General features: G+C 35.9%; 1 protein-coding gene across 1 annotated transcript in view; it reads right to left on the bottom strand.

Moving 5' to 3' along the window:
- The window catches only part of TBC1D8B (TBC1 domain family member 8B), an 82,387-nt gene that overhangs the window by 47,469 nt on the left and 7,600 nt on the right, over positions 1-27,318 (bottom strand). The window contains exons 2-7 of the mRNA XM_065900234.1: positions 18,485-18,595; positions 15,942-16,060; positions 15,213-15,438; positions 14,259-14,499; positions 10,936-11,143; positions 10,110-10,277 (exon numbers count right to left, since the gene is read on the bottom strand). Of these exons, the coding sequence (XP_065756306.1) occupies positions 10,110-10,277; positions 10,936-11,143; positions 14,259-14,499; positions 15,213-15,438; positions 15,942-16,060; positions 18,485-18,595 (1,073 nt within the window). The remainder of the gene's footprint in view (positions 1-10,109; positions 10,278-10,935; positions 11,144-14,258; positions 14,500-15,212; positions 15,439-15,941; positions 16,061-18,484; positions 18,596-27,318) is intronic.

The following is a 27,318-nucleotide window of genomic DNA, read 5'->3' as shown; positions in this document are numbered from 1 at the left end:
GACAATCTCAGTAGGTGCAGAAAAAGCGCTTTTGACAAAATTCAACACCCATTTATGATTAAAAAAAACACTCGAAAGAGTAGGCATTGAGGGAACCTACCTCAACATAATAAAGGACATATATGACAAACCCACAGCCAATATTGTTCTCAATGGTAAAAAACTGAAACCACTTCCTCTAAGATCAGGAACAAGACAAGCGTGCCCACTCTCACCACTATTATTCAACATAGTTTTGGAAGTTTTAGCCACAGCAATCAGAGGAGAAAAAGAAATAAAAGGAATACAAATTGGAAAAGAAGAAGTAAAACTGTCACTGTTTGCAGATGACATGATACTATACATAGAGAATCCTAAAGATGCTACCAGAAAACTACTAGAGCTAATCAATGAATTTGGTAGAGTAGCATGATATAAAATTAATGCACAGAAATCTCTTGCATTCCTATACACTAATGATGAAAAATCTGAAAGAGAAATGAAGGAAACACTCCCATTTGCCACTGCAACAAAAAGAATAAAATACCTAGGAATAAACCTACCTATGGAAACAAAAGACCTGTATGCAGAAAACTATAAGACACTGATGAAAGAAGTTAAAGATGATACAAACAGATGGAGAGATATACTATGTTCTTGGACTGGAAGAATCAAGATTGTGAAAATGACTATACTACCCAAAGCAATCTACAGATTCAATGCAATCCCTATCAAACTATCAATGGCATCTTTCACAGAACTAGACCAAAAAATTGCACAATTTGTACGGAAACACAAAAGACTCCAAATAGCCAAAAACAATCTTGAGATAGAAAAACGGAGCTGGAGGAATCAGGCTCCCAGACTGCAGATACTACAAAACTACAGTAATCAAGACAGTACGGTACTGACACAAAAACAGAAATATAGATCAATGGAACAGGACAGAAAGCCCAGAGATAAACCCACACACATAAGGTCACCTTATCTTTGATAAAGGAGGCTAGAGTATACAATGGAGCAAAGACAGCCTCTTCAATAAGTGGTGCTGGGAAAACCAGACAGCTAAATGTAAAAGAATGAAATTAGAACACTTCTTAACACCATACACAAACATAAACTCAAAATGGATTAAAGACCTAAATGTAAGGCCAGACACTATCAAACTCTTAGAGGAAAACATAGGTAGAACATCCTGTGACCTAAATCACAGCAAGATCCTTTTTGACCCACCTCCTAGAAAAATGTCAATAAAAACAAAAATAAACAAATGGGACCTAATGAAACTTAAAAGCTTTTGCACAGCAAAGGAAACCATAAACAAGATGAAAAGACAACCCTCAGAATGGGAGAAACTGTTTGCAAGCAAAACAACTGACAAAGGATTAATCTCCAAAATATATAAGCAGCTCATGTAGGTCAATATCAAAGAAACAAACAACCCAATCCAAAAATGGGCAGAAGACCTAAATAGACATTTCTCCAAAGAAGATATATAGATTGCCAACAAACACATGAAAAGATGCTCAACATCACTAATCGTTAGAGAAATGCAAATCAAAACTACAATGAGGTATCACTTCACACCAGTCAGAGTGGCCATCATCAAAAAAAATATCTACAAATAATAAATGCTGGAGAGGGTGTGGAGAAAAGGGAACCCTCCTGCACTGTTGGTGGGAATGTACATTGATACAGCCACTATGGAGAACAGTATGGAGGTTCCTTAAAAGACTAAAATAGAACTACCATATGACCCAGCAATCCCACTACTGGGCATATACCCTGAGAAAACCATCATTCAAAAAGTCATGTGCCACAATGTTCACTGCAGCACTATTTACAATAGCCAGGACATGGAAGCAACCTAAGTGTCCATCGACAGATGAATGGATAAAGAAGATGTGGCCCATATATACAAGGGAATATTACTCCGCCATAAACAGAAATGAAATTGAGTTATTTGTAGTGAGGTGGATAGACCTAGAGTCTGTCATACAGAGTCAAGTAAATCAGAAAGAGAAAAACAAATACCGTATGTTATCACATATATATGGGATCTAAAAAAAACAAAAAATGTTCTCATGAACCTAGGGGCAGGATAGCAATAAAGACACAGACGTAGAGAATGGACTTGAGGACATGGGGAGGGGGAAGGGTAAGCTGGGACAAAGTAAGAGAGTAGCATTGACATATATACACTACCAAATTTAAAACAGCTAGTGGGAAGCAGCTGCATGGCACAGGGAGATCAGCTCAGTGCTTTGCAACCACCTAGAGGGGTGGGACAAGGTAGGTGGGAGGGAGACGCAAGAGGGAGGGGATATGGGGATATACATATGCATATAGCTGATTCACTTTGTTATACAGCAGAAACTAACACAACACTGTAAAGCCATTATACTCCAATAAAGTTGTTTAAAAAAAAAAGTCCATGCTACCCAAAGCCATCCACAGACTCAAGGCAATCTCTATCAAAATTCAAATGGCACTTTTCATTGAAATGGAAAGAAATCCTAAACTTCACATGTAACCACAAGAGACCCTGAATAGACAATGAAATCCTGAAAAAGAACAAAGTTGAAGGCATCACATTTCCTGATTTCCAACTATATTGCAAAGTTACAGTAATCAAAACAGCATGGTACTGGCATAAAAATAGACACACAGGCTAACAGAACAGAGGTGAGAGCCCGAAATAAACCCACATATATATAGTCAACTAATATCTGAAAAGGGAACCAAGACTACTCAATGTGGAAAGAACAGTCTCTTCAATAAATGGTGTTGGGAAAACTGATTATCCACATGCAAAAGAATGAAATTGGACTGCTAGTTTACACCATGCACAAAAATTAACTCAAAATGAATTAAGGACTTAATCATAAAACCCCAAACTATAAAATTCCTAGAAGAAAATATAGGGGAAAAATTCCTTCATATTGGTCTTAGCAACAATTTTTAAGATAGGACACCAAAAGCATAAGCAAATATCAATAAGTAGGACTACATAAGGTTAAAAAGCTTCTGAAAAGAGAAAGAAATAATCAACAAAATGAAAAGGTAACATATAAAACAGAAGAAAGTATTTGCAAACCATAAATCAGAAAAGGGATTAACATCTACAACATATAATGGACTTTACACAACTCAACAGCAAAAAACAAAACAGAACAAAAAAACCTGATTAAGAAATGGACAAGGGACCTAAATAGATATTTTTTACAAAGATATACAAATGGCCAACAAATACATGAAAAGGTGCTGAACATCACTAATCATCAGGAAATGCAAATCAAAACCACAATGAGGTATAATTACACACCTGTCAGAATGGCTATTATCAAAAGACAAGAGTTAAGTGTTGGCAAGAATGTGGAAAATAGGGAGCCAAAGCACACTGTTGGTGATGATGTAAATTGGTACAGCGCTATGGAAAACATGTATGGAGGTCCTCAAAAGATTAAAATTAGAACTACCACATGATTTGGTAATCCCATTTCTGGGTATATATTCAAAGGAAATGAAGTCACTATCTTGAAGAGATATCTGCACCCCTATGTTCATTGCAGCATTGTTCACAAAATCTAAGACAAATCTAACTGTTGACAGATGAATGGATAAAGAAAATGTGGTGTGTGTATATATGTGTGTGTATATGTATATATATGTGTGTATATATATATATATATATATATATATATATATACACACACACACACACACACAAAGGATTATTATTTAGCCATAAAAAGGAAGTTCTGCAAGGTGCAACAACATGGATGGACACTGAGGGCACTACACTAAGTGAAATAAGTCAGACAGAGAAAGACAAATACTGTATGATCTCACTTATATGTGGAATATAAAATAGCCAGCTTTATAGAAGCAGAGTAGAACGGTGGTTTCCAGGGGCTAGGAGTAGGGGAAATGAGATGTTGGTCAATGTGTACAAACTTCCAGTTTATATGAAAAATAAATTCTAGGAATCTAATGTACAGCATGGTGACTACAGTTAACAATATTGTATATTTGAAAGTTGCTATGAGAGTAGAATTTAAATGTTTTCACTACAACAACAAAATTGTAATTACATGAGGTGGGGGATATGTTAACTAACCTTACTGTGGTAATCATTTTAATATATGTGTATCAAATCATCACATCGTACATCTTAAACTTACACAATGTTATATGTCAATTATCTCAATAAATCTGGGGGGAAAAAAAGAACCCAGCAGTTCCTTACACACATAGTTGAAGTTTAACAAATACTTGTTGAATTTTTAAAAATTCAAAAAAAAATAAATGAGGTATCAAACCACAAAAAATATGGAGGAACCTTAAATGCATATTGCTAAGGAGTCAGTCTGAAAAGGATACATATGGTATGATTCCAACTATATAACATTTTGGAAAAGGCAAGAGTACAGAAACAGTAAAATGATCAGTGGTTACCAAGCGTTTGGGAGAGGGATAAACAGGTAGAGCACAAGGGATATTTAGGGCAGGGAAATTATTCTGTATGATACTATAATGGTAGATATATTATGTATTTGGCAAAAGCCATAGAATTGTACACCACCAAGAGTGGATCCTAATGTAAACTATGCACTTTAGTTAATAATGTATCAATACTGGTTCATCAGTTATAACAAATGTACCATACCAATGCAAGATGTTAATAATAGGGAAAACTGGGCATAGTAGAGGGCGGGCGGGTGTATATAGGAACTCTGTACTTTCTGTTCAATTTTTCTGTAAACCTAAAACTGCTCTATTAATTAAAATGATTTAAAACAGGAAAGTATGACAACTATGTCCCATCAAATAGAGAATATCAACAAAGAGAAATTATTAAAACAAAGAATCAATCAACAATGTATGAAGGATTTCAATTTCTTCACATCCTCCTCAACATTTGTTATTGTCTGTCTTTATTATTAGAGCCACCCTAGTGGGTGTGAAAGGGTCTCTAATTGTGGCTTTGATTTGCAGTTCCCTAATGACTATTTACGTTGAAGATCTTTATGTGCTTACTGGCCATTTCTTTATCTTCTTTAGAGAACTGTATATTCAAATCCTTTGACCGTTAAAAAAAATCAGGTAACTTTGCCTTTTATTTTTGAGTTGTAAGAGTTTTTTATATATTCTGGATAGATGTCCCTTATCAGATATATAATTTGCAAATATTTTCTCTCATTCTGTGTATTGTCTCTTCACTTTCTTAATGGTATCATTTGTACAACAAACATTTTTAATTTTGATGCAGACAATTTGCATATTTTTTCTTTTGTCATGTTTTTATGTCACAGCTAAGAAAAAAATTGCCTAATTCAAAGTCATGAAGATTTACTCTTATGTTTTCTCTAAGAGTTTTATAGTTTTAGCTCTTACATTTAGGTCTTTGATCCATTTAGAGTTAATTTTTGTGTATGGTGTAAAAAAAGTTTCAACCTTGTTTTTTTGTATATGTATGTGGATATCCATTGTGCCCACACCATTTGTTGAATAGACTATATTTCCCTCTTTGCATTTATTTGGCACTCTGTTGAAAAATCAATTGACCAGGGACTTCCTCGGTAGTGCAGTGGTTAAGAATCTGCCTGCCAATGCAGGGGACACAGGTTCAATCCCTAGTATCGGAAGATCCCACATGCCGCAGAGCAACTAAGCCCGTGCGCCACAACTACTGAGCCTGCGCTCTGGAGCCTGCGAGCCACAACTACTGAGCCCATGTGCCACAACTACTGAAGCCCACGCACCTAGAGCCCGTGCTCTGCAACAAGAGAAGCCACTGCAATGAGAAGCCCGCACACCACAACGAAGAGTAGCCCCCACTCGCCACAACTAGAGAAAGCCCACACGCAGCAACGAAAACCCAACACAGCCAAAAATAAAATTAATTAATTTTAAAAAATCAACTGACCATAAATGTAAGACTTTATTTCAAGACTCTCAATTCTATTACACTGATCTATATGTCTAACCTTACACCAGGATAATGCTGTCTTGTTTACTACAGCTGTGTAGTAAGTTTTGAAATTGAGAATTGTGAGTCCTCCAACTTTGTTCTTCCTCTTGAATACTGTGTTAGCTATTCTGGGTCCCTTGCATTTCCACATTAATTTTATGATCTCCAAAGCTTTACTCTGAACACATATCAGTTACCCAGCTTCTGTGGACTGTGACTATACCAGAAGTCTGAAGTTACCACTAGAGGTACTAAAAAAAGGCTCACTTAACATCATCCCTTTAAATTTAGTAGCTTAAGAAAGATGAAAAGAATGTCCATGCCTAAGGTGGAGGAAAAGTAGAAGTTTAGGGTAAAGCAGTCCAGTAGTATTTCACCTTGAAACCCAAGAAGCCAACAAGACCTAGAAGGGTTGGAAGTTAAGAGGATTCAGGGAAAGTTTAAAAGGAGGATTCAAATCAATGTCTGAATATAAGGGTAGGACAGAAGAATCTTACAAAGGAAAAAACTATTAGTGAGTATACGTCCTATATTACAACACTTTTCTTTTTTAAAAAGCTTGTTTTGACAAGTCTACTTTACTATTAATGTTACATTTTGCTGTTCTAATGAGGGATTAGGTTTTTGCAAAACCGATTTAAAGATTCATGGCTGGAGTCTGGGTCTCAAGCAAAGTACATTCCCTTAATTTAGGCCATATGACTGAGGAACCAGTTTATCTATTAGTAGTATATCTAAACTACAGGAAAAGTAGCCAAGAAGGAAAAGAAAAATTAACCCTTAAGTTATGAAACCCCAAACATCAATATATAAAAGGGATGACAAGTGTGCTGCTTCTATCCATGATTACCTTTTAAGTATTCACAAAAATCACATCAACATATTCACCTTCAAAGATGCTGGTTTAAATCAATTTAATATTTGAATTGTTTGAAGAGCATAATAAAGTATTCAGGAAACTAAGCTTAAATTACTTAACTTTTTTTTTTTGGCTCTGGCTCTTTTGAATGGGAGGATTTTGCCCCACGGCCATACCAATTTTATATATCCATTTATTCGGGTGCTCACACTTGTGACAGTTATAAATTTGGCACTCATCAGACATTTGGTGCCTGAGCAAAATCCAATCACATGAGGAAGCAACACAGGTTGTTGACTTTATAACAGGTATTCTTAGACTTGGTTTGGTTTTTGGTATCTGCTATTGACTTTAGAAATAGCATATGGCTTCTAAAGGTGAAGAAAAGGCAGGGTAAAGATTAATATTTCTTTATGTGTAACTTTTCTACAAACTATTAGATTTAAATTAGAATATCTCAAGAACTCAGCATAATAATGATGGTTGGGGGCCAGAGTTGACCTGTAAAATAAAAAATTACACCAAAAATACAAGGAAATACTTCTCTTAGATATCAGAAGCTTATCTTAAAATAGGCTCCTGTTCATAGCACGTAATTTTAAATTAGCGCTAATTTTATTTTTAATAAAATTTCTGAGTTCCTAACGTTGAAATAAATCTACTCCACACAGCCTAATTTATATTATAGTTACAGAAAACATATTACTTTATTCTTATTAAGGCAAACAAACACCAGTTTTGTGGGTTAAACTCATTCTTATCTGCATTATTGTGTAGGATAAGGAAGCCATTACTTCTAATTTTAAAAACTTAGAAAGATAGGGTTGGTTATGAGAACTAATGAAACAAGTATGTTTATATATGCTTTGATAACCTGTAGAAGATATTTGCCCTTCTAAACACTTCAATGCATACATAGCTCAACTTCTACGTCTTCTTGACATTGTATAGTTCCTATGATCCACTTATAATGTAGTCTCAAAGCATCAAGTAAAGGATCTTTAGCAGTATTTTCCCTCTTAGGCCACTTTGCTTAAAATTAAGCTAAAAGGGCCCACTTTTATTTCATTTTGTATAGTTTTGAAAAATTACCATATCTGGTAATATTTCTTGAGTATATGTGTTAATAAAAAAATTAAAAATTAATGTGTCTTCTAAGCATTTGATTAGAATTTTTCAAAACCCATGTATGCACCCAGATTTTAACATAACTTAACAAAATGTGGAGAATTTTAATTGACATATTTAAAAATTTAGACAGAACTGGTATGTACGTACAATCCCAATTGTTTCTGGGAGCATTTGTTCTTTGTATCACATTTTGATGTACTCACAGGAAAAATTTCCTAGTCCTTCCTGTATTCATATTTAGATTTGTTGATTTAAATTTCTTTGAGATTTAGAATAAAAAGTCTTGCTGTTTGTGTAAATTTTACCAGATTGGTAAAATTACAGAATATAATTTTTTTCTTTTTGTTTTAGTATGCTAGGTATAGCTATAAAATAATGTAACTACAATTTCTGTCATTTAGAAATCAAATGGAACCAGCTCCTGTTTAACAAGCTCTCTCTTTACTATTTTAAAAAATGTACTATAAATAAAGCTAGACATATACAGATAATACTAAAACAAGTTAATATTCTCCCTCATTGCTAAGATAAAAGTCTTCAGGGAAAATAGAATGTTACGACGATTTAAAAAAAACACATTTCCAAGGACCCAGTATACCAACTGGTATTTTGTACATATCTTTATTAAAACCTTTAAAAATGGTTAAGAGAAACTAGAAAGCTTAGAACTTTGACATACATCTGAAAAGATGGTAAACATTTTGAAACAAAATCCTTTCTTAACTGCTGAGCATATCCAACTATTAGAGGGGCCTGAGAGTTTTCAGGGGAAAAAATTCCAGTTATTCAGGTTTAAGAGACACAGATAAATTACAGAAGGAAAGATAAGCAGAGCATTACACCCAACATACAGACTGAATCTGAAATGGACTAGGACAGAAAAACAAAAGTGAGATAAGCAAGAATATGGGAGCAAGACTGATCAGATTTTACTTATGTCCTCACATCAAACTATGGTATATCCTGGGTATATATTTGAAGAGAGTGAAAGATTAGTAAATTGGGGCAAGAAAACTCTTAATGGCCAACATGAAAGTTCTGTGTCTGGAACTGAGATACACATATTTTTTAAAATTATGTTTTCATTGTGCTTTTCTATTATCAAAGGAAGAGTTAGTCTTGTCAATCCTGCATTCTAATTGACTTAGCATAACATTTTCAGTCTCTGCTCTGGAGAAAGAAGTAAAAGCCTCTATAATCCAATCCAAGTAAAATAATATAGCCAATAAAGCCAATGCTGATTTTTTTCTTTGAATTTTTAATTAAAATATAAGTAGTGGGGGCTTCCCTGGTGGCGCAGTGGTTGGGAGTCTGCCTGCCGATGCAGGGGACGCGGATTCGTGCCCCGGTCCGGGAGGACCCCATGTGCCGCGGAGCGGCTGGGCCTGTGGGCCATGGCCGCTAAGCCTGCGCGTCCACAGCCTGTGCTCTGCAACGGGAGAGGCCGCAGCAGTGGGAGGCCTGTGTACGGCAAAAAAAAAAAAATAATATATATATATATATATATATATATATATACACACACATATATATATATGTAGTTACAATGTGATGTTTTATCAATCTATTAAAACATGAGATTCCTTGGCATTGAAAAAGAAAATTAATGTGAACTGAAACTATCTACATTTCCATAAAAGACAAACATCAAAATCAGGCTTTTAATCACCCTCTCTGCCAAGAATATTTGTCTTCTCTAATATTTTACTAGTAAATAGATATGTCACTATTTTGCTTCGGCCTAGATTATGCAAATAAGGCTGACCTACTTGATGTTAAATAAAAAGATAGATTGTCTCTCTACAGCAATAAGAGGAAAGTCCTTCTTCAATGCCTTATTGAATTCTCAAATATAGTTTGAGTTGTTAAAAGCCATGTTATGTGAAAGTACAAGGAGTGAATATATGATAAATAGCAAATATAGTCAAGAAAGATCAAATGATAATAATTTTTTAAAAAGTCTGAGTTCCTAAAAAAAGATAAAGTCCTTAATTCTCACTTTTACTTTATGATGTGCCTTAGAGAATATAAGTTCTTTGGTATTCATCTTTCAAAAAAACTCAACCTAAGTATAAATAGGAAAGGTACTACGAATTCCTTTTGAAAGTATGGACCACACAAAACACAAACCTTTTTATCAAAATGACTTGATTGCTAGATACTTACCTCTGTGCTAATATCGTGATACTGAGTTGAAGCTGCCCCGCACTTGAGCCAGAGTTTTGCCACCAATTGCTCAAATTCTTTAACTTCACTGAAGCGAAAAGCTGTTTTTCCTTTGATGCTAATGATGACAGATTTGCTGGAATCATTTGTCTTATCTATAGCTAAGACCTGGGGGATGAAAACATAAATGAATCGCATTTTCCCTTGTTACTGACAAGGTCAGGCAAAATGTGTTTAGCTTATTTTTTTGTGGCTACAAGTTTTGGTCTGTGGTAGGACTTAGTAAGAAATAGACTTTGGGTACTAGTTGTACCACTAATACAAGCAACCTTAGTGCAAGATATTTCACTTCTAAAGGAAAAGTTTAACTAACATGTAACCTTTAAAAATGACAATACAAATGTAAAAATTCAGGGCCGCAATATGAACAATTGATTTCTGACTTACACAAAAGCTATCAATTCTATTCTTTCTGACCATGCGTATCAAATATGATAGTATAAATTTTGGTATCCATGTCATAAACATCTGAGTGATCATGCTCCGTGTTGAGTCATCCCAAACCCTTATCTTGTTTATTAATTTTTAATTTTTTTCTCTTTTCATTTTCAATAAGAGCTGTAACGCTCTTATCCTAGTACTCTTATCCTCAGGAATGGTACTCTTACCCTGAAGAATATAACTGCACTCAAAAATTATTATTTAAAATTACTAAAAGGATGTTGCATATTGAGTTTTTAATAATTTACAGAATTAAAGGGTATTTTACTCTGTGAATGGTAACATTTTTGAACTAAAAACTGATATGTAACTAAATTTATTTTACCTCTCGTAATGGAATGATTACACTACATAGATTGCCATCCTGGCTAGCAAAGCAGATATAGTTTTCTGAGATGCACATTTTTCCATGAGTGTTGAAGTGGCTGAATGGTACCCATAAGAAACATTCATGTACTTCTTTCAAAGTCTCTTCTTTGGGCAGCCTAAAAAAAGCATTAAACTGCTCACTGTGGGCTCGATTTTCCAGACCTCTATAGGAAAGAAAAAAAGGGGGGGCTCAAATGATGACTTCTAAAGGATACACAGGTCCATATTGATTAATCTAAATGCACTGTAAAGCAGAATGATTAAGCATTACATGCTATGTTCTTCAACAAATTATGAAATGGAAGAAACACTGATTCCTAACCAATTTATTTTGTTTGTTCTCTTTTCCAATTTTGTATTATTATTAGTAGATTACAATGCACAACAGTTAGAGGTGATGTAGGTCTTCAAACCATCTATTAAAGGGTGATTTTCTGGAAGATTACTATATTATTATATATTCATAACATGTGAGTATGGCTAAAATCAATCTTGGCAGACAATAATTTTTACATCTGGTTATCAGAAAATCAAAAGAGTTACCCAGTTCAAACAAAATAAAATAATGAAAATTTATGGCATCAAAATTTAGATGGGAAGACTAGTACTTAAAAATAATATTAAAGGGGTTTCCCTGGTGGCACAGTGGTTGAGAGTCTGCCTGCCGATGCAGGGGACACGGGTTCGTGCCCCGGTGTGGGAGGATCCCACATGCAGCAGAGCAGCTGGGCCCGTGAGCCATGGCCGCTGAGCCTGCGCGTCCGGAGCCTGTGCTCCGCAACAGGAGAGGCCACAACAGTGAGAGGCCCGCGTACCGCAAAAAAATAAATAAACAAATAAAATAAATAAATAAAATTAAGTGAAGCAAAAATGTAAATGAATATTTAAAAAATTCAAAAGTAGAGGCAAGATAAAACAACACTTCTTGCACAGTAGTGGGCACAGAATGGGTGTCAATAAATACAGATGATTTGTTAACTGATACATAAGTATATAATAAAAAACAATTGCTTAAAATAGTACAATTTTTCTAGAGGCAATAAACACTTGTGCTAAGCAGCAATGCCATCTGCGGTAGTGAGTAAATTATGCAAGTTCTAACTCAAAGCCAACAAAGTTAAAAACTAAATTTATCCTTCCAGCATATACAATTTGAATATGTGGCAGTTCACCATGTCTTTCAAAAATAATTCTGATAAATATGAACAGAGAACCACATTAATTTTTACTTCACTTAAATTGTAATTTGGTGGGCTATTTCACTGTTACTTAAAAGGATAAGGACTTTTTACATGAATGAAAAGATGTCCATGATACATTATTTTAAGGGGGAGAAAAAGCAGATTGTAGAATAATATGTGATGTTTAGGTCCCCTCCATGCTTTTGGCAAATAGTTTTAATTCATGCATTAAAAGGCCTGGAAGGATATACACTGAATTTAGCTATTGTAATACATATTTGTAAAAACAATAAGCCAAAGCAATAAAGATACTCCAGCTTATAAAAAAGTCATTTGGAGACTAAGTCTAAATAAGCTATTGTTCTTTTTAACTTACTAGAAAAAAGGATTTAGATATATACAATTTTCAATAGGCTCTTTTAAAACTGCACACAGACAAAAATGAATTTCCTATACCTCATTTAAATACAGACTTGGTAATGAATAACTCATTGATAGCTGGCCTTTTAGAATATTTTAAGGGAAATAAAATGGCTAAAAATGTTTGTTTATGGTGGCCAATCAAAACAACCTACAGGGCTTCCCTGGTGGCGCAGTGGTTGAGAGTCCGCCTGCCGATGCAGGGGACACGGGTTTGTGACCCGGTCCGGGAGGATCCCACATGCCGTGGAGCGGCTGGGCCCGTGAGCCATGGCCACTGGGCCTGCGTGTCCGGAGCCTGTGCTCCGCAACGGGAGAGGCCACAGCGTTGAGAGGCCCGCGTACCGCAAAAAAAACCTACAAAAACAAATGCCTCACTATTAACATAACATAAACTGTATTTTTAATCCTTATAGAGTTCTATGTATAATTCATGCACACTGGGACCTAATTTTGGTAATGAGGTGTAAAAAAATTCACCTCGGGCTTCCCTGGTGGCGCAGTGGTTTAGAGTCCGCCTGCCGATGCAGGGGACACAGGTTCGTGCCCTGGTCCGTGAAGATCCCACATGCCGTGGAGCAGCTGGGCCCGTGAGCCATGGCTGCTGAGCCTGCGCGTCCGGAGCCTGTGCTCCGCAACGGGAGAGGCCACAACAGTGAGAGGCCCGCGTATAGCAAAAAAAAAAAAAAAAAAAAAAAAATGCACCTCACTGATCTATTTCCAGAAAAGCAGAAAGGCTCACAAAGGAACCCATATGTATATAGCTTTTAGGAATGGTTTAAGAATAGGCAAGAGGAACAACTGTACCCAAGTTAGGGCTATGTAGCAATCACACAACCATCCAGGTCACTTGTTCTGGTCTATCCATAGGACTGCAGCTTAGGTTTGTCTCATTTACACTTTCCCGTGCAGTCTATACCCTCATCCTCCTTGCCAGAAGTGGTTCTCACTAGCTATTTCTGGATCCTCTCCGCCCTCCCTCCCCTTTGGCATGCTCAGCTCACTTCAGTCAACTGTTCTGAGTGTTGAGCAGGATGAAATGGCTCTGGTCAGTTTCAGCAAACCAAATATAGTGGCAAACAGCTACCAGACAGATACTTCTGATGCAGGCATTAATAATGATTAACATTTATCTAGTGCTTTATATTTTACAAAGTGCTTTCAAACGTTATATTGCTCATTCCTCACAAGTGCTCTCTGAGGTACAAATGACTGCTGAGAAAACTGAGGTCCTGAGAGATTATGACTTGTCCCAGGGTTTCTCTACTCTCATTCTGAAGCGCATGTTCCATTGACTCTACTAACTTACACTTTTAATAAAAAATGAAGCTGCTGGCGGCGGGGGGGATGGTGGGAGAGGAAAATATTGGAAGTTTGGGATTAGCAGATGTCAACTATTATATATAGGATGGATAAACAAGGTCCTACTGTATAGCACAGGGAACTATTTTCAATATCCTGTGATAAACCATAATGGAATGGAGAGGATACTATTTGTGAAATGCACATGAATAAACTAAAAAAGCCCACACATCTATGATTACTCCAAAGAAAAACTATCATATAACATAGAACAATTAAATTTTTTAAAGAACAGTTAACTTTTAATGCTATTCAATGCTACCATTCTTTGGTCAAACAATACTTAAAAAGTAAATATTAATTAAGCTTTGAATACCTTTTAGTAATCTGTAGAGGATCATCAAGGATTGGGTCATTATCAAATGTTTCCTTATCAAAAATTCTTTTTATAGCATAGTTTGCCAGCTGTTCCATAAGAAGGTATGTTTTGTTAATATGCAAAAACATTGAAAAGTAGTGATTCTCTCCTTGGGAACACACATGAATACTCTCTGTCAGTATGACATTTGAAGTCTTTTCAAGTTTTGAGACCGCATCCCAGGAGATAATGAGTTTTACTGCAAATAAGAATTATAAACAGATATGATTAAATTTCTCAATGTTGATTCATATTATCAATCAGGTCTTTCAAAACAATAGGTAACCACTTGAAAAATGCTATGAACAACTAAAATATTTTAGAGTTCAAGATATTAGTTAAAATTTTGAAGCATAACAATGAACATACAATAATTGGTGATCCTAGGAACAGATATAATTTTAAATAATTTTTAATTTTTTCTGATTTGATATTTAAACCTGATATTAAATTTGACATTTCAATTTACACAATTATATAACCATTGGTGTAAAAGCTATACATGTGCTATGAACAGTACTGTTTGATTCTTCTTTGTAGCTGTGAGCCATTAGGTACTATGATTACTATATGTATATTGTATGTTTAAAACAAGTATTAAAACATAGATTAAAGAAAGTAGGTAGTTTAGAACAAGTGAAAGAAAGGAGTCACATGCTAGATCACCATCATCATTTAATATTCATTTGTCTCCCACAATATGCAAGGCATTCTATACACAATTCTAATGGTTCTTATGTTAAACAACCAGTCTTAAAAGTATTCTTTCCCTAGATGAAGTGAACTTTTTAATGTACAGTTTAATTACCCTTAATATCTATCCTATTACTTTATATGCAACCTAACACCACCACAGAGTTGATAGGTCAGTCTGCAAGTTCAAAGTCATAGTAAGCAACAGAAACCACTTACTTTCTGATCCCAACAAAAAAGAATAGAAGCTCAGAAAGTTGGTGCTAAGATATAGCCAACCCTGACAAGGAACCCGTCCTTTCCAATAACTGCATGAGTAATAGGTCACTAACTTTTCCTGCTCTGGTAAACCAAAACATTTTTCAAATTTCAAAAGGGCTTCTCGAAATTTCTCAGGGTCATCTTCTTTTGCAAAAGAATGTTTTCCCTCTTCAGCAATTAATCCCTAAAGGAGACAAAATATTTTCTGAAAATTAGTAATTACCTACCAACAAAAATATCTCTCACATATTTAAACAATTCATTGAATAAAACTGTGTACACACACACACACACACACACACACACACATGCATGTGCACACACATCTCTTAGGACAGAGGTGAGCAGATTTTGTTTAATTTTGTAATTAGGCTTTTTCTAATGCCTCACAAGGAGCTACCACAAATAGAGGTGCTAAATATTATTTTGATTGAGTGAAGGGTTCATTCAAACTGCAAACACAAAAGATTCTGAAATGAAAATATCCCTAATAGCACTCACAAGGGCACCAAAGACTAACTGCTAACTTTACAATGTCTTTAGTTCTGATTCTGATATTCATATATGTGCTTCTGCCAATCCTGAAAGGTGTCAGTAAAACAATGACCTGCCATGCAGCTTCGATCCTCAAATAAGAGGGTCAAAGACTTTAGTATTCCATCTACAAAATATATCCATGCCACTTACTCTTATCTTTCCTTGTACAAAATTAGTAATATCTTCATTAGAATCAAACACAGACAAGGTCTTCATGATATTTTGTTCTAACCATTCCCAATGTTTGGTTATTTCTTCTCTGTTGGCTCCTGATTCATAATAAAAGAGAATGGAAGACTCAAAGAAAACTCCACACACAAAAAACTGCTCTTGATATTTATAAGCTTAGTTTTAAAAGAAATAAAATTATATTTGCTCATTTTCAAAAATGATCATCATAAAAGAATAGGGTACTACATTTATTCTCTATTTCATCACTATATGTGGGTAGGAACGCTATAAGTAGAAAGGATAAAATATTTAAGGAAAGTGGAGAAAAGTAAATACAACTCATGAGAAAAGATATAAAATTCTGAAAACAAGGTGCCAGTAACTGGTGCCTACGGTAACCAGTCCTTTTAAGAGAATATATAGAGTACCAGAATATAAATAAACATAATTTAATCTTTGGCCTTCAAATAATACAGTCAGTACTGTGCCTATCTGTGTGACTGAAAACAGCATGCACATGACAATCCTATGCACACTGTGTATATGTGGATTTCAACTGTGGCAACTCTATCTCAGAAAGTATGAAGCCTTTGCTCAGAGTCAACTCCTTCATTAAAAGGTCTATTCAACTTAAAGAAATTTTATGAAAGAGGTTAGAAATCCTGTAGCAAGGTTAAATCCTTGTGACCTCCTGCATCAGTGCTAGGTGGTTTATTGAGGGTCAGACTAAATAAATACTACACTTAGCTCTGGGTTGTTTTGGCTTGAAGAACATTTCAATATCTATCAATTTCCCCCTATAACCCACATACCTTTAAGATCTCTCTAGCACTGCAGATTATACAAATCTCATTCAAAAGAAATATCCTGACTTCTAAGTACGTTTTATAATATATGGAAGAGTGATACATTAAAAAATTTGACACTGCAAAATCGCCTACTTCCTACAGTTCAGTTAGAATTGTATTCATGTTTCTCAAGTCATCATACCATGTGTAATATCTTTCTTTAATGAACAACAAATAAAAGCCATGGGGAAATTTTAAGGCCTTTATTTTGGTCCTTTAGGTATAAAGAAGCTTCATTACTAGGTAACTACCATATTTCTGTATCAGGTTAATTTGGGGGAATAAGTTGTATTATCATCCATTTTTTTAAGTAAAAAGGGTATTTTTTTCTAAATAATTTCTACCAACGAGATTTAGAGTTGAGGTTATAGACATCTCATGATGTCAGCAGGTGTAATATCTTCTGCATTTAGTTTAAACAGCATTCAATTTAAAAGAGCCAGGAGAAAACACTCACCAGAAACACTAAAGGAAGTTTAGAGGGAGATGCACAAAACAAGCCACACATTTAAAAAAATTAATTGTATGCTGTATGTTCACACATATGAACTGTCCAGAAATTGACAGGCTTTTAGTTTTTTTAAAAGTATGTATACTTAAAAGAAGAGGGGGGAGAAGGGAGAAAGAATGAGAAAAAGGCAGCCTTTCAACATTAAAAAAGCCACAAATCTCGGATTCTAATTTAAACCAACATTGTAATGGCATCATAAAAGAAGTAAACTGTCACTGTACTTTTTTTAATTTTGAGTTTCTTTGTTAGGAAGAACCATCCTAATTCCTTTTCTACTACAAAAGATATATGTGGAAGCATCTGAACCACCCCAGCATAGATGAATATGTAGCATTATGTGTAAGATATTCCTTCATATTTCAAGGATATGGTGCCTTTTGCGAGAAAGTCGGTGTGTAACTAAAAAAGGTTCAGATTTTTAGGCTTAAATTTTCTTAGGGATCAACCTTTAAGTTTTGAACTTGATTCTCCTCATCTGAGTTATTAGAGATGAAACAAAGTACTTCATGGGGGAGGTTCTCATCTTCCTAGCAGTTGGGTTAAGCAGGAGAGGTATTGGGTTAGCCAAAAAGTTCGTTTGGGTTTTTCCGTAAGATGGTATGGAAAACCCAAATGAACTTTTTGGCCAACCCAATAAGTTGAAGAAAGGAGTCATACAGCAGTAGCACTAAGCAAAATTTACTCTGAATCAGCACTGCTGGAACACATGCTTTAGGTCCCTCACATTAATGGATTTTTAAAAAATAATTTATAATCCTTCTTAAATAAATATCTTTCTAGTCTCTCAAATAGAGCTGCACATTTAACTCGTTTCTAAATCAAAACAACTGGGGAGATTCTATTCCCATATAAGTCATTACAGAGTATTGAGTAGAGTTCCCTGTGCTATACAGCAGGTTCTTATTAGTTATCTATTTTATATATAGTAGTGTGTATATGTCAATCCCAATCTCCCAATTTATCCCTCACCCCCCCACCGTTTCCCCCTTGGTAACCATACGTTTGTTTTCTACATCTGTGACTCTATTTGTAAATCAACTATACTCCAATAAAAATCAATTTTAAAAAAAAACAAAACAACTGGGAAGTATAAGTAAATTTAAATATTCAATTTCTTAAGATCCTTATTTGTTTGAATTCCATGTTTTAAAAATCATACTCACCACAAGCAATTGACAGGTAAACTTGAGAATCTGGTGTCTGATGTAGGATGCGAAATGGAGCTACTTTAGCAGTGGAGTCTAAGACTGAATCCAGAGTCCCAACCAGAAGCCCTATTGTAATAAAGAGACTGTTGAAACAAGGATTTTACAAGAGATAAAATCAATATCGCTTCATATGACTAACAACCAATGTTTTTTTTTAAATTTCTAGCCCAAAGCTTCCTTATAGAGATTTTTCTTAAAGAAAAAATATACTCAGAATGAAGAGATCACGCTGCTCCAATGTCAGTAGTTCTTGAAAATGTTATCTTTCAATAAAAGAATAAGTCAGGTTCAGTTGTCTAAACCTCATGATATATTTGCAGCACTTATTTACCTCCTTTACAAGGTTGTGTATAGAGCAGATAAGAATGTAGATTCTGGGGTTTCCCTGGTGGCGCAGTGGTTGAGAGTTTGCCTGCCGATGCAGGGGACACAGGTTCGTGCCCCGGTCTGGGAGGATCCCACATGCCGCGCAGCGGCTGGGCCCGTGAGCCATGGCCGCTGGGCCTGCGCGTCCGGAGCCTGTGCTCCGCAATGGGAGAGGCCACAACAGTGAGAGGCCCGTGTACCGCAAAAAAACAAAACAAAACAAAACAAAAGAATGTAGATTCTGGTACCAGAGATTACCTAGGTTTGAATCCTGGCTCTGGTACTTACTTGTGTCAACTTGAGCCAGTTGTAATTACGTTTTCTTCATCCTCATTTGTAAAATAAGGGGGTAAAAATGGAGCCCACCACAAAAGGTTGTTGTAAAGATGAAATGAGTTATTATTACACATAAAACACTTAGCACAATGCTTAGCACATAGCAGAAGACTCAGTGTTAGCTAATACTATTATAAGAAAACAATGGATATTTAAACAAGATAAAAAACCTTGATTAATTAAAATGCTTAGGTAAGGGGAATTTCTTTTTAACATTTAATTTCTCAATTTGGAATTCAAGGCTTTGATCATTTAGCTTTTTCAATTTAATTATCTGATATTTCCTACTCCTCCCTAGAATAAAGTTTGCTGTTTTCTTAAACAACTAATTTCTCCCTTAAAGTCTTTGCTAAGCAAGTCTCTTTTTAACCTAGAAATGCTAACGCAAGTCTTGTAGCCCAGTCTGGCTAATCCAAATTCTACATTTTCTTCAAGACCCAATTCCCCTATGAAATCCTCACTGGCAACCCCAAACAATTATGCCTTCCCTTTTGTCTGATTACTTATGGCACTTAAAGTCTATATGATACAACCTAGAATTCTGATTATTAGGCTAGTTATTACAACTACTTTCTAAGTGCTTCATGTGTATTTATCTTACCTCCTTATCTAGATTATTAGTTCTCTGGGGACAATAACCATGTCTTCTACCTCTGGGTTTGTATTCCTAACTTTCAACATATTGCTGGACACAACAGGAGCAAAATTTGTTGACTTAACTGTATCAGTGAGATGGCTGAAGTACATAAATTTACCTTCCTTTTCTGGAAGCTTTGATTGGTTGAGTGTTTGTTTTACTTTATGAGGCATTCCTCTTTTATTTAGCATATAGACTTAGAAAAAATAAATCAATTATAAAACAGGCCTTTGGCTATTTCCCTATCTTTACCCACTTAAAAGGAGTTAAGACTTCAAGCAAGCTTTGAATGAGAAGATAGGTAGGTTGGCAGATGTGAGGCAGGAAGTTATTATAAGCATAGAAGGAGGTAAATTAGAAGACTAGGAGATGGAGCAAAGAAATAAAGAGAAATTTGGCTCAGCTGAAAAAAAAGGGTGCGAAAGTAGATGTAGGAATTGGTAAAAAGTAAAAATAGGGGTCACAAATGCAGCATAACATCAATTAGCAATCTTACAGAGGGTTTTGATAGTGGAGGCCAAGTATCAAGAAAGATTTTGGCAATCACAACACGTGCAGCTTATAGAAAGAAGAAATTATCTGGACTTCCCTGGTGGTCCAGTGGTTAAGAATCTGCCTTGCAATTCAGAGGACGCTGGTTCGATCCCTGGTCGGGGAACTAAGATCCCACATACCGTGGGGCAACTAAGCCCACGTGCCACAACTACTGAGAGCCCGCCTGCCACAAACTAGAGCCCATGCCCTCTGGAGCCTGCACGCCACAACTAGAGAGACGCCCGCGCACCGCAAGGAAGAGCCCGCATGCCGCAACTAAGACGACGCAGGCAAACAATAAATAAGTAAAGTTTGCATAAAAAAAGAAATTATCTGATATGAAAAAGCTTTAATATGAATTGAAGACTAAGAAAAAGAAATATGAACATCCAAACAAATATTATGAAAGAGACAGTACCAGGGAAGAGAGAATGGGAATTAAGAGAAGAGACAGAGGAAGTGATTATATATCAACTAATAATGAGGGAATTACTGAAGAGCTTGAAGATAAAAGGCAAAATCTATCACTTTCAGAGTGAAAAAGTGTAAGAAATTGGAGATCTGGCTAAGAGATCAAGGATAAGGTAAGAAAAGTGGAAGTTGGTGAAAGACAAAGAAATAAACATGGGGGCTTCCCTGGTGGTGCAGTGGTTGAAAATCTGCCTGCCAATGCAGGGGACACGGGTTCAAGCCCTGGTCTGGGAAGATCCCACATGCCGCGGAGCAACTAGGCCCGTGAGCCACAACTACTGAGTCTGCGCGTCTGGAGCCTGTGCTCCGCAACAAGAGAGGCCGCGACAGTGAGAGGCCCACACACCGCGATGAAGAGTGGCCCCCGCTCACCGCAACTAGAGAAAGCCCTCGCACAGAAACTAGGACCCAACACAGCCAATAAATAAATAAGTAAATAAATAATTTTTTTTTAAGTCTTTTAAAAAAAAGAAATAAACGTGGGAGCTAAACATATGCAGCTGGCTTCTTCAGAGCAATGTAATTGAAATTATTCGGGAAATGGAAAAAAGGAGGATGTTCTCAATTTGAAGATGGGAAAGTGAAAATACTAAAATAGATAAAAGAGTGGTAGTAAAAAACAACCAAAAGAGTTAACTATCTTCAGGTTGAAAAAAATGGAATCAAGTGTATGAATGTCTGTTTATATAAATAAACATGCAATACCTTGACAAAACTGTCAAAATAAAGCAGTTCAAACAAAAGCATTCATTAAACACGGCACTGTTAAAGCTGCTGGATTTGGCTTCCAAGAATTTAAGATCTAAAAAAGCTTTCAAAAATTTTTTTTCAAATTTGCGAGGAAAATCATTTATTTCATGTTTACCACATTTTAAATAAAAGTAGCTCAAATTCTATTTTCTTCTTTATATATCCTAGAAAAAGCAGTATTAGAAGAATGAGAAAAAGAACAAAGAGGTAAAGAAAAGTTTGGCTCAGCTGAAAGTTAACAGTGGAAGTGTGGATGTGTGAGGAGGTAGAAAGGAAAGGAGAGGCCACAGATAATCATTCCTGAGTAACAATAACAATTAACTCTTTGATAGAAAGTTTGAGACTGGGGACAGACAAAGTGGTCAAAACCACTGGCAGGAAAGGTCATTTTTTTGCAACAGAAATGTTTGCAAGATTATAAGTGCTTTACACTACGTAGAAAGGAAATTGTTCGGTTTTTGTAAGTGCTTTAAATCAGGCAGTTAGTGTAAAATCATGCAACAAATAATTTGGAAGCTAGTGCTAGAATACATTTCTAGTCACTTGGGGAAGTCTTCCAGCGCATTAAGCTATAATCATCATCAAGTCCCTGCAAGTCATTTAGGAATTAATATGTGCCAGTGTCTGGGTTCTAAAAGTACAAGAAAACAAGCAGACAACTTTGGGTTGCCTTTCCATACACACAGAGGTTTATCATCTGACAGCCTGAATATCCAAGGTCATGAATCAGCCTACATATGGGAAGTTCTATAGCAATATTAAATTGGGAACAGAATAGATACGGTCTCTCAGCTGCATGACAGAACAAGAGATTTAAAAATATCAAGAAATTCAAATCATTCTTTGAATGTCTATAACTGAGTAAGGTATCAATGTTCTAGACCCTATTAAAGGTCTATGTGGTTTTGGTAGCATCCTGACATATAAGTAGCAACAAACTTCTTAAGGAAACTCATCACCATAAGTGATGTGAAATACTTTATTAAATGACACAGCAAGATAACAAAAAAAGCAAGGTTCTGTGATTTTAAAAAATAGGCAATTTACAGGTAATGATTATTGTTCATGAACCAGTTATTTGGATGGATAGAGATAGAGCATCACTGATGTCAGAGATGAAAAACACCCTAGCATGTCATGTAGTACAACTACCCATACATTCGTCTGTTCTATGGTATCCCTGATAGAAAGCCTGGCTTTTTCCTGTAAACTCCAGAGTTCTCCCAAGGCAGCCTATTGCATTAGTGGGAATTTCTACTAATTAGAAAGTTATTTCTAAAATATTTTATGGTTGACCCTTGAACAACACAGGGGTTAGGGGAGGTAACCGCCACACAGTCAAAAATCTGCGTATAACTTCATAGTCGGCCCTTCTTATCTGCGGTTCTACATCCTCGGGTTCAACCAACCGCAGATCATGTAGCACTGTTGTATTTACTGGAGAAAAAAACCCCACATATAAGTGGACCTGCACAGTTCAAACCCCATGTTGCTCAAGGGTGAACTGTATATATCCAGATGTTATAATCAGGGCTGGCTTTATGAGCTTGTGGCCTGTCCATTAAGGCCTCATGCTCAGAAGGGCCCTGTGCTTGCTTTAATACGCTACTGTCACCCATCTTAAAATTCTAAATTTTTGAACAAAGAGCCCTGCATTTTCATTTTGCACTGGGCCACACACATTAGGTAGCCAATCCTGGTTACAGTGGTTATCTCCAGGCAGCAGGATGATGGGTGATCATTATTTTCTTTTTTACACCTACACATATTTTCTGAAATTTTTACAATGAACATTTTTTAACCCTTAAGATAGAAAAATGAAGGTATTTCTTATACACTTAAAAAAAAAGAAAAAGGGGGCTTCCCTGGTGGCGCGGTGGTTGAGAGTCCGCCTGCCGATGCAGGGGACACGGGTTCGTGCCCCGGTCTGGGAAGATCCCACATGCCGCGGAGCGGCTGGGCCCGTGAGCCATGGCCGCTGAGCCTGCGCGTCCGGAGCCTGTCCTCCGCAACGGGAGAGGCCACAACAGTGAGAGGTCCGCGTAACGCATAAAAAAAAAAAAAAAAAAAAAAAAAAAAAAAAAAAAGAAAAAGGAAGGTCTTTCTTAGGATAAGTAAAATGCTATTCAATACTTCCTTGCAACTTTGGGGTAATACAAAACATATGCTCTATTCAGTATGATGGGTCTTCAAGTATTATTATAGCTACCTTGTCTCCCCTTGCTTATTCTTCTCCTCGCCTACCTTAAAATATACCTAGTTCTTTCACCAGTTTGTTGCATGAGATTGTCTGGAACTCTTATTATTTCTTCTATCATTCTCTTAACACACCTATTTGTCAAAGTCTCTTATGAAATGTGCCACTCAACCTGAATACCAGGTAAGATCTGAACAAATGCAGGCTTTTTATATTGTGGGCTACATGGTTCTATTAATGCCGTCAAAGATCATACCAGCTTTTTCAGTCCCTATGTCATATTATTATCATACTAAGCTTGTGATCAACCAATCCACTGTGATCTTCTTCACAAACATAAGCACCAACCTAGGTATTCTCTGTCCTGTACAGCTGATTTTTTAAAAAACCTAAATGCAGTTTACATTTACCTATGATAACTTTTAGCTCACTGATTTTAACTGAGCCTTCTAACTTGTCCAGTTCTATCTGAATCTTGATTTTACCTTCTATGATAGTGATTCTCAACCCTAACTGCAGATTTGAATCATTTGGAGGACTTTCAAAAACTCCTCAAGCTCGACTTTTAAAATTACTAAAGCCTGGAGATTCTAATTTAATTCATCTGGGACAGGGCCCGGGTATTCTGTTTTTTCCTTAACTTTGTATTATAAAAATTTTCAAAAACAGAATAATAAACTAAAACTTCTATGTGCCCATCACATAACTTCAATAATTATCAACATTTTGCCAATCTTCTATCATTAATCCCTTCTAGAGTATTTTAAAGTAAATCCCAGATATCATATCATTTTACCCATAAATATTCCAGTGTCATTTAGTTTGTTTAAAAGGTTCTCAGTTGAATCTACGGCCAGTGTTGAGAAAACTGATCTATGGTATTAACTGTCCCTTTCCATTTTCAGACACCTGCAAATTTGATAAACATTTCTTTTTTATATTAGGTTAATGATAATGATGAACAAGTAGGACCAAGAGCTGAGTGTTGGAGGAAGGGCCACTATAAAAGAGCCAAAGCTTGAAGATGGTACTCATTATCAATGTGCTAGTTTAGTACACTTTCATTTGACAAGTGGCTCTTTCTGCTTGTAAAGTAGATTGAGGACACTGTGTAAGGCAACACTGCTCTAGCTACAGAAGTCATTAAAATGAACTTCCTAATACAAACAAGATTTAATTTCCATTCTAAGTAAAATGTTAGATTATAATTTGGGGCCATAGAAATGATTACTGGAACTTTATAGTGGATTTTGTATCTTGCCTTAAGTTGCCGTATTTACAAAGTCAAACAAGTACACCTTTACTGAATTTTTTATAATCTCAAGTTCATTAAAAGTTGATGAACAAACTAATTAGTAAAATGACAGCACTCTTAGTAGGAAATACATTCAAATAGGAGAAAGTAGTGTTCTCAGTAGAGGTTGTAGGTTTTCCTGTTTCTACTGCTTTTGCTGCCAGTTCTAAGTCCTTAAAACAAGACTGTGAATGCTTATTTTACAACTATCCAATAGCCACAGCTGACATTTTGAAAGCTGCCAACTTTACACTAAGAGCTTTGGAAAACTGTTAATAAAAATAACTCTTTTGTCCTGTTTTCTCTCTCCCTTCATTTTTTTAAAGACATTTACTTGAAAACTAGATATACCTAAGCTCTCCTTTCCTTCCCTAACTGAAATTTTTGTTTCATTAAAGGATTTAGAATTTTTTAAAGGTAAGTAACTGATGACATAAATGGCAGATTACAGTGTCATGGGGATAAAAAAGCATAAATGAACTATTAATCGAATCCAGCTATACTTCTAAAGATTAAAACATGGAGAAATATGAGAATTGTTACCATCTTTATTTACAGCACCTTAATACACTTCAAGACTTATGCATCACTGTACAAAATGAGTAGCCCTCAGAAAATTTTTAAAAATACAACATCTGAATTCCCAGGTGCAAAGCAAAAAGCACGTGTGGCAGCAAATGAAAACTCATACATAGTACAGTGCTTTAAAATCATTATTTAAAAGAACTAAAGCTGGCCCCATGATTTTGGTTAGTTTAAAACAAGAGAAGAACTAATGATTAAAACTTCACTTTTTTATACTGGAGTGAGAGAGGAAAAAACAAGACCATCTAGGCGGGAATTGAAATGGCAGTGGAGACAAAAAACAACAAAGGTTTAATTCTCAGGTCCCTTTGATATTCTCTCTCTGGTTTTCCGGGTTTTCCTCTTCTATAGATGAGGACATTGCTCTTCAACAACCTTTCTGGTTGCTAAGGGCACTGTATCTTGAGTCTCATATTTTCAACCACAAATAAATGAATCTGGAGTACTTGCTGTGTCCCCAACAACTGCCATCTTTTGCTTTTTCACTACCATATTATTCCTCCCACTTAGAATGTCCTCCCCAGTTCTCTCTACCAAACCACAGCCCAGATATTGTTGGTGCTGAGAGATGGCTGATTTAATTTTAAAAAACAATCCAACCTGGCTTTTGGCAAGTTGCTCCACAGATGTCACACTGGGATTCTGCCACCAGAATACCACCTATTGTTATTAATCACTGCTTTTAGGAAATCTTTGTATCATTTAACAGGACATTAGATAAGCATACTTTACACCAGATCTGGTCCTGGAAAATTGCTTTGGGAGTTTCAAATACTCCTCATGCATGACTATTTATAAGCCACTCAAACCAGGCTGATGTTATTACTGACTACCTCAATAATTACGTTTTTTGCTTGCTTACTTGTTTATTGTTTGTCTGTCCCACCAGATTATAAAGTCTGTGGGGGTAGAAACTATTTCTGTTTTATTCATCACTGTATACCCAATACCCAGGACAGCAGCCAGCTACTACCCATTTCTCTGCTTCCCTTCACAGTGAAATTCCCAGACAGAATTATATATATTCACTCTGCTCCCAAAAACCTGCTTGGCTCATATACTCTAGTCCCTCTGGTCGCTGCGCATAGGTTACCTTAAAGAAGTGTTCCTACACCAAATTTATCTAAAATACCAATCCCCTCCCCTCTCTATTACTATACCTTACTTTATTTTTCTTCATATCCTTTACTGCCACCAGCCATATATTATTTGTTTATTTGCCTCCCTCAACTAAAATGTTAGTCCCATGAGAATGGGGATTTTGCTCTGCTCACTGCTGTTATCTCTAGCACCTAAAACAGTGCTTGATTTTTAGAAGACACTAGGTAATTATCTGTTGAATGAATGTATCTTGTAACATCACATTTAGGATTTACTCTTACCTGTCGTGCTCATATGACAGCAGCAAAAGGTGAAAAACTGGGCAGATTTTCTAACATCAAGGTAATATAAAATCCATGTCATAGCTGTACAGCAACATGGTAAACTTTATAGTACCCTTTATTTTACTAATTTTTAGCTTACTTTACATCTATACTCCTTCCACAACTGTCCACCAGAAACACGGGCTCTCACCAGCTGAATCATTATTTCTTCTTCAAGTATTATGTTTTGAAAAC

Source organism: Phocoena phocoena, chromosome X (genome assembly GCF_963924675.1).
Source record: "Phocoena phocoena chromosome X, mPhoPho1.1, whole genome shotgun sequence".
NCBI classification, from domain to species: Eukaryota; Metazoa; Chordata; class Mammalia; order Artiodactyla; family Phocoenidae; genus Phocoena; species Phocoena phocoena.
This window is presented reverse-complemented; position numbering and strand designations above follow the sequence as displayed.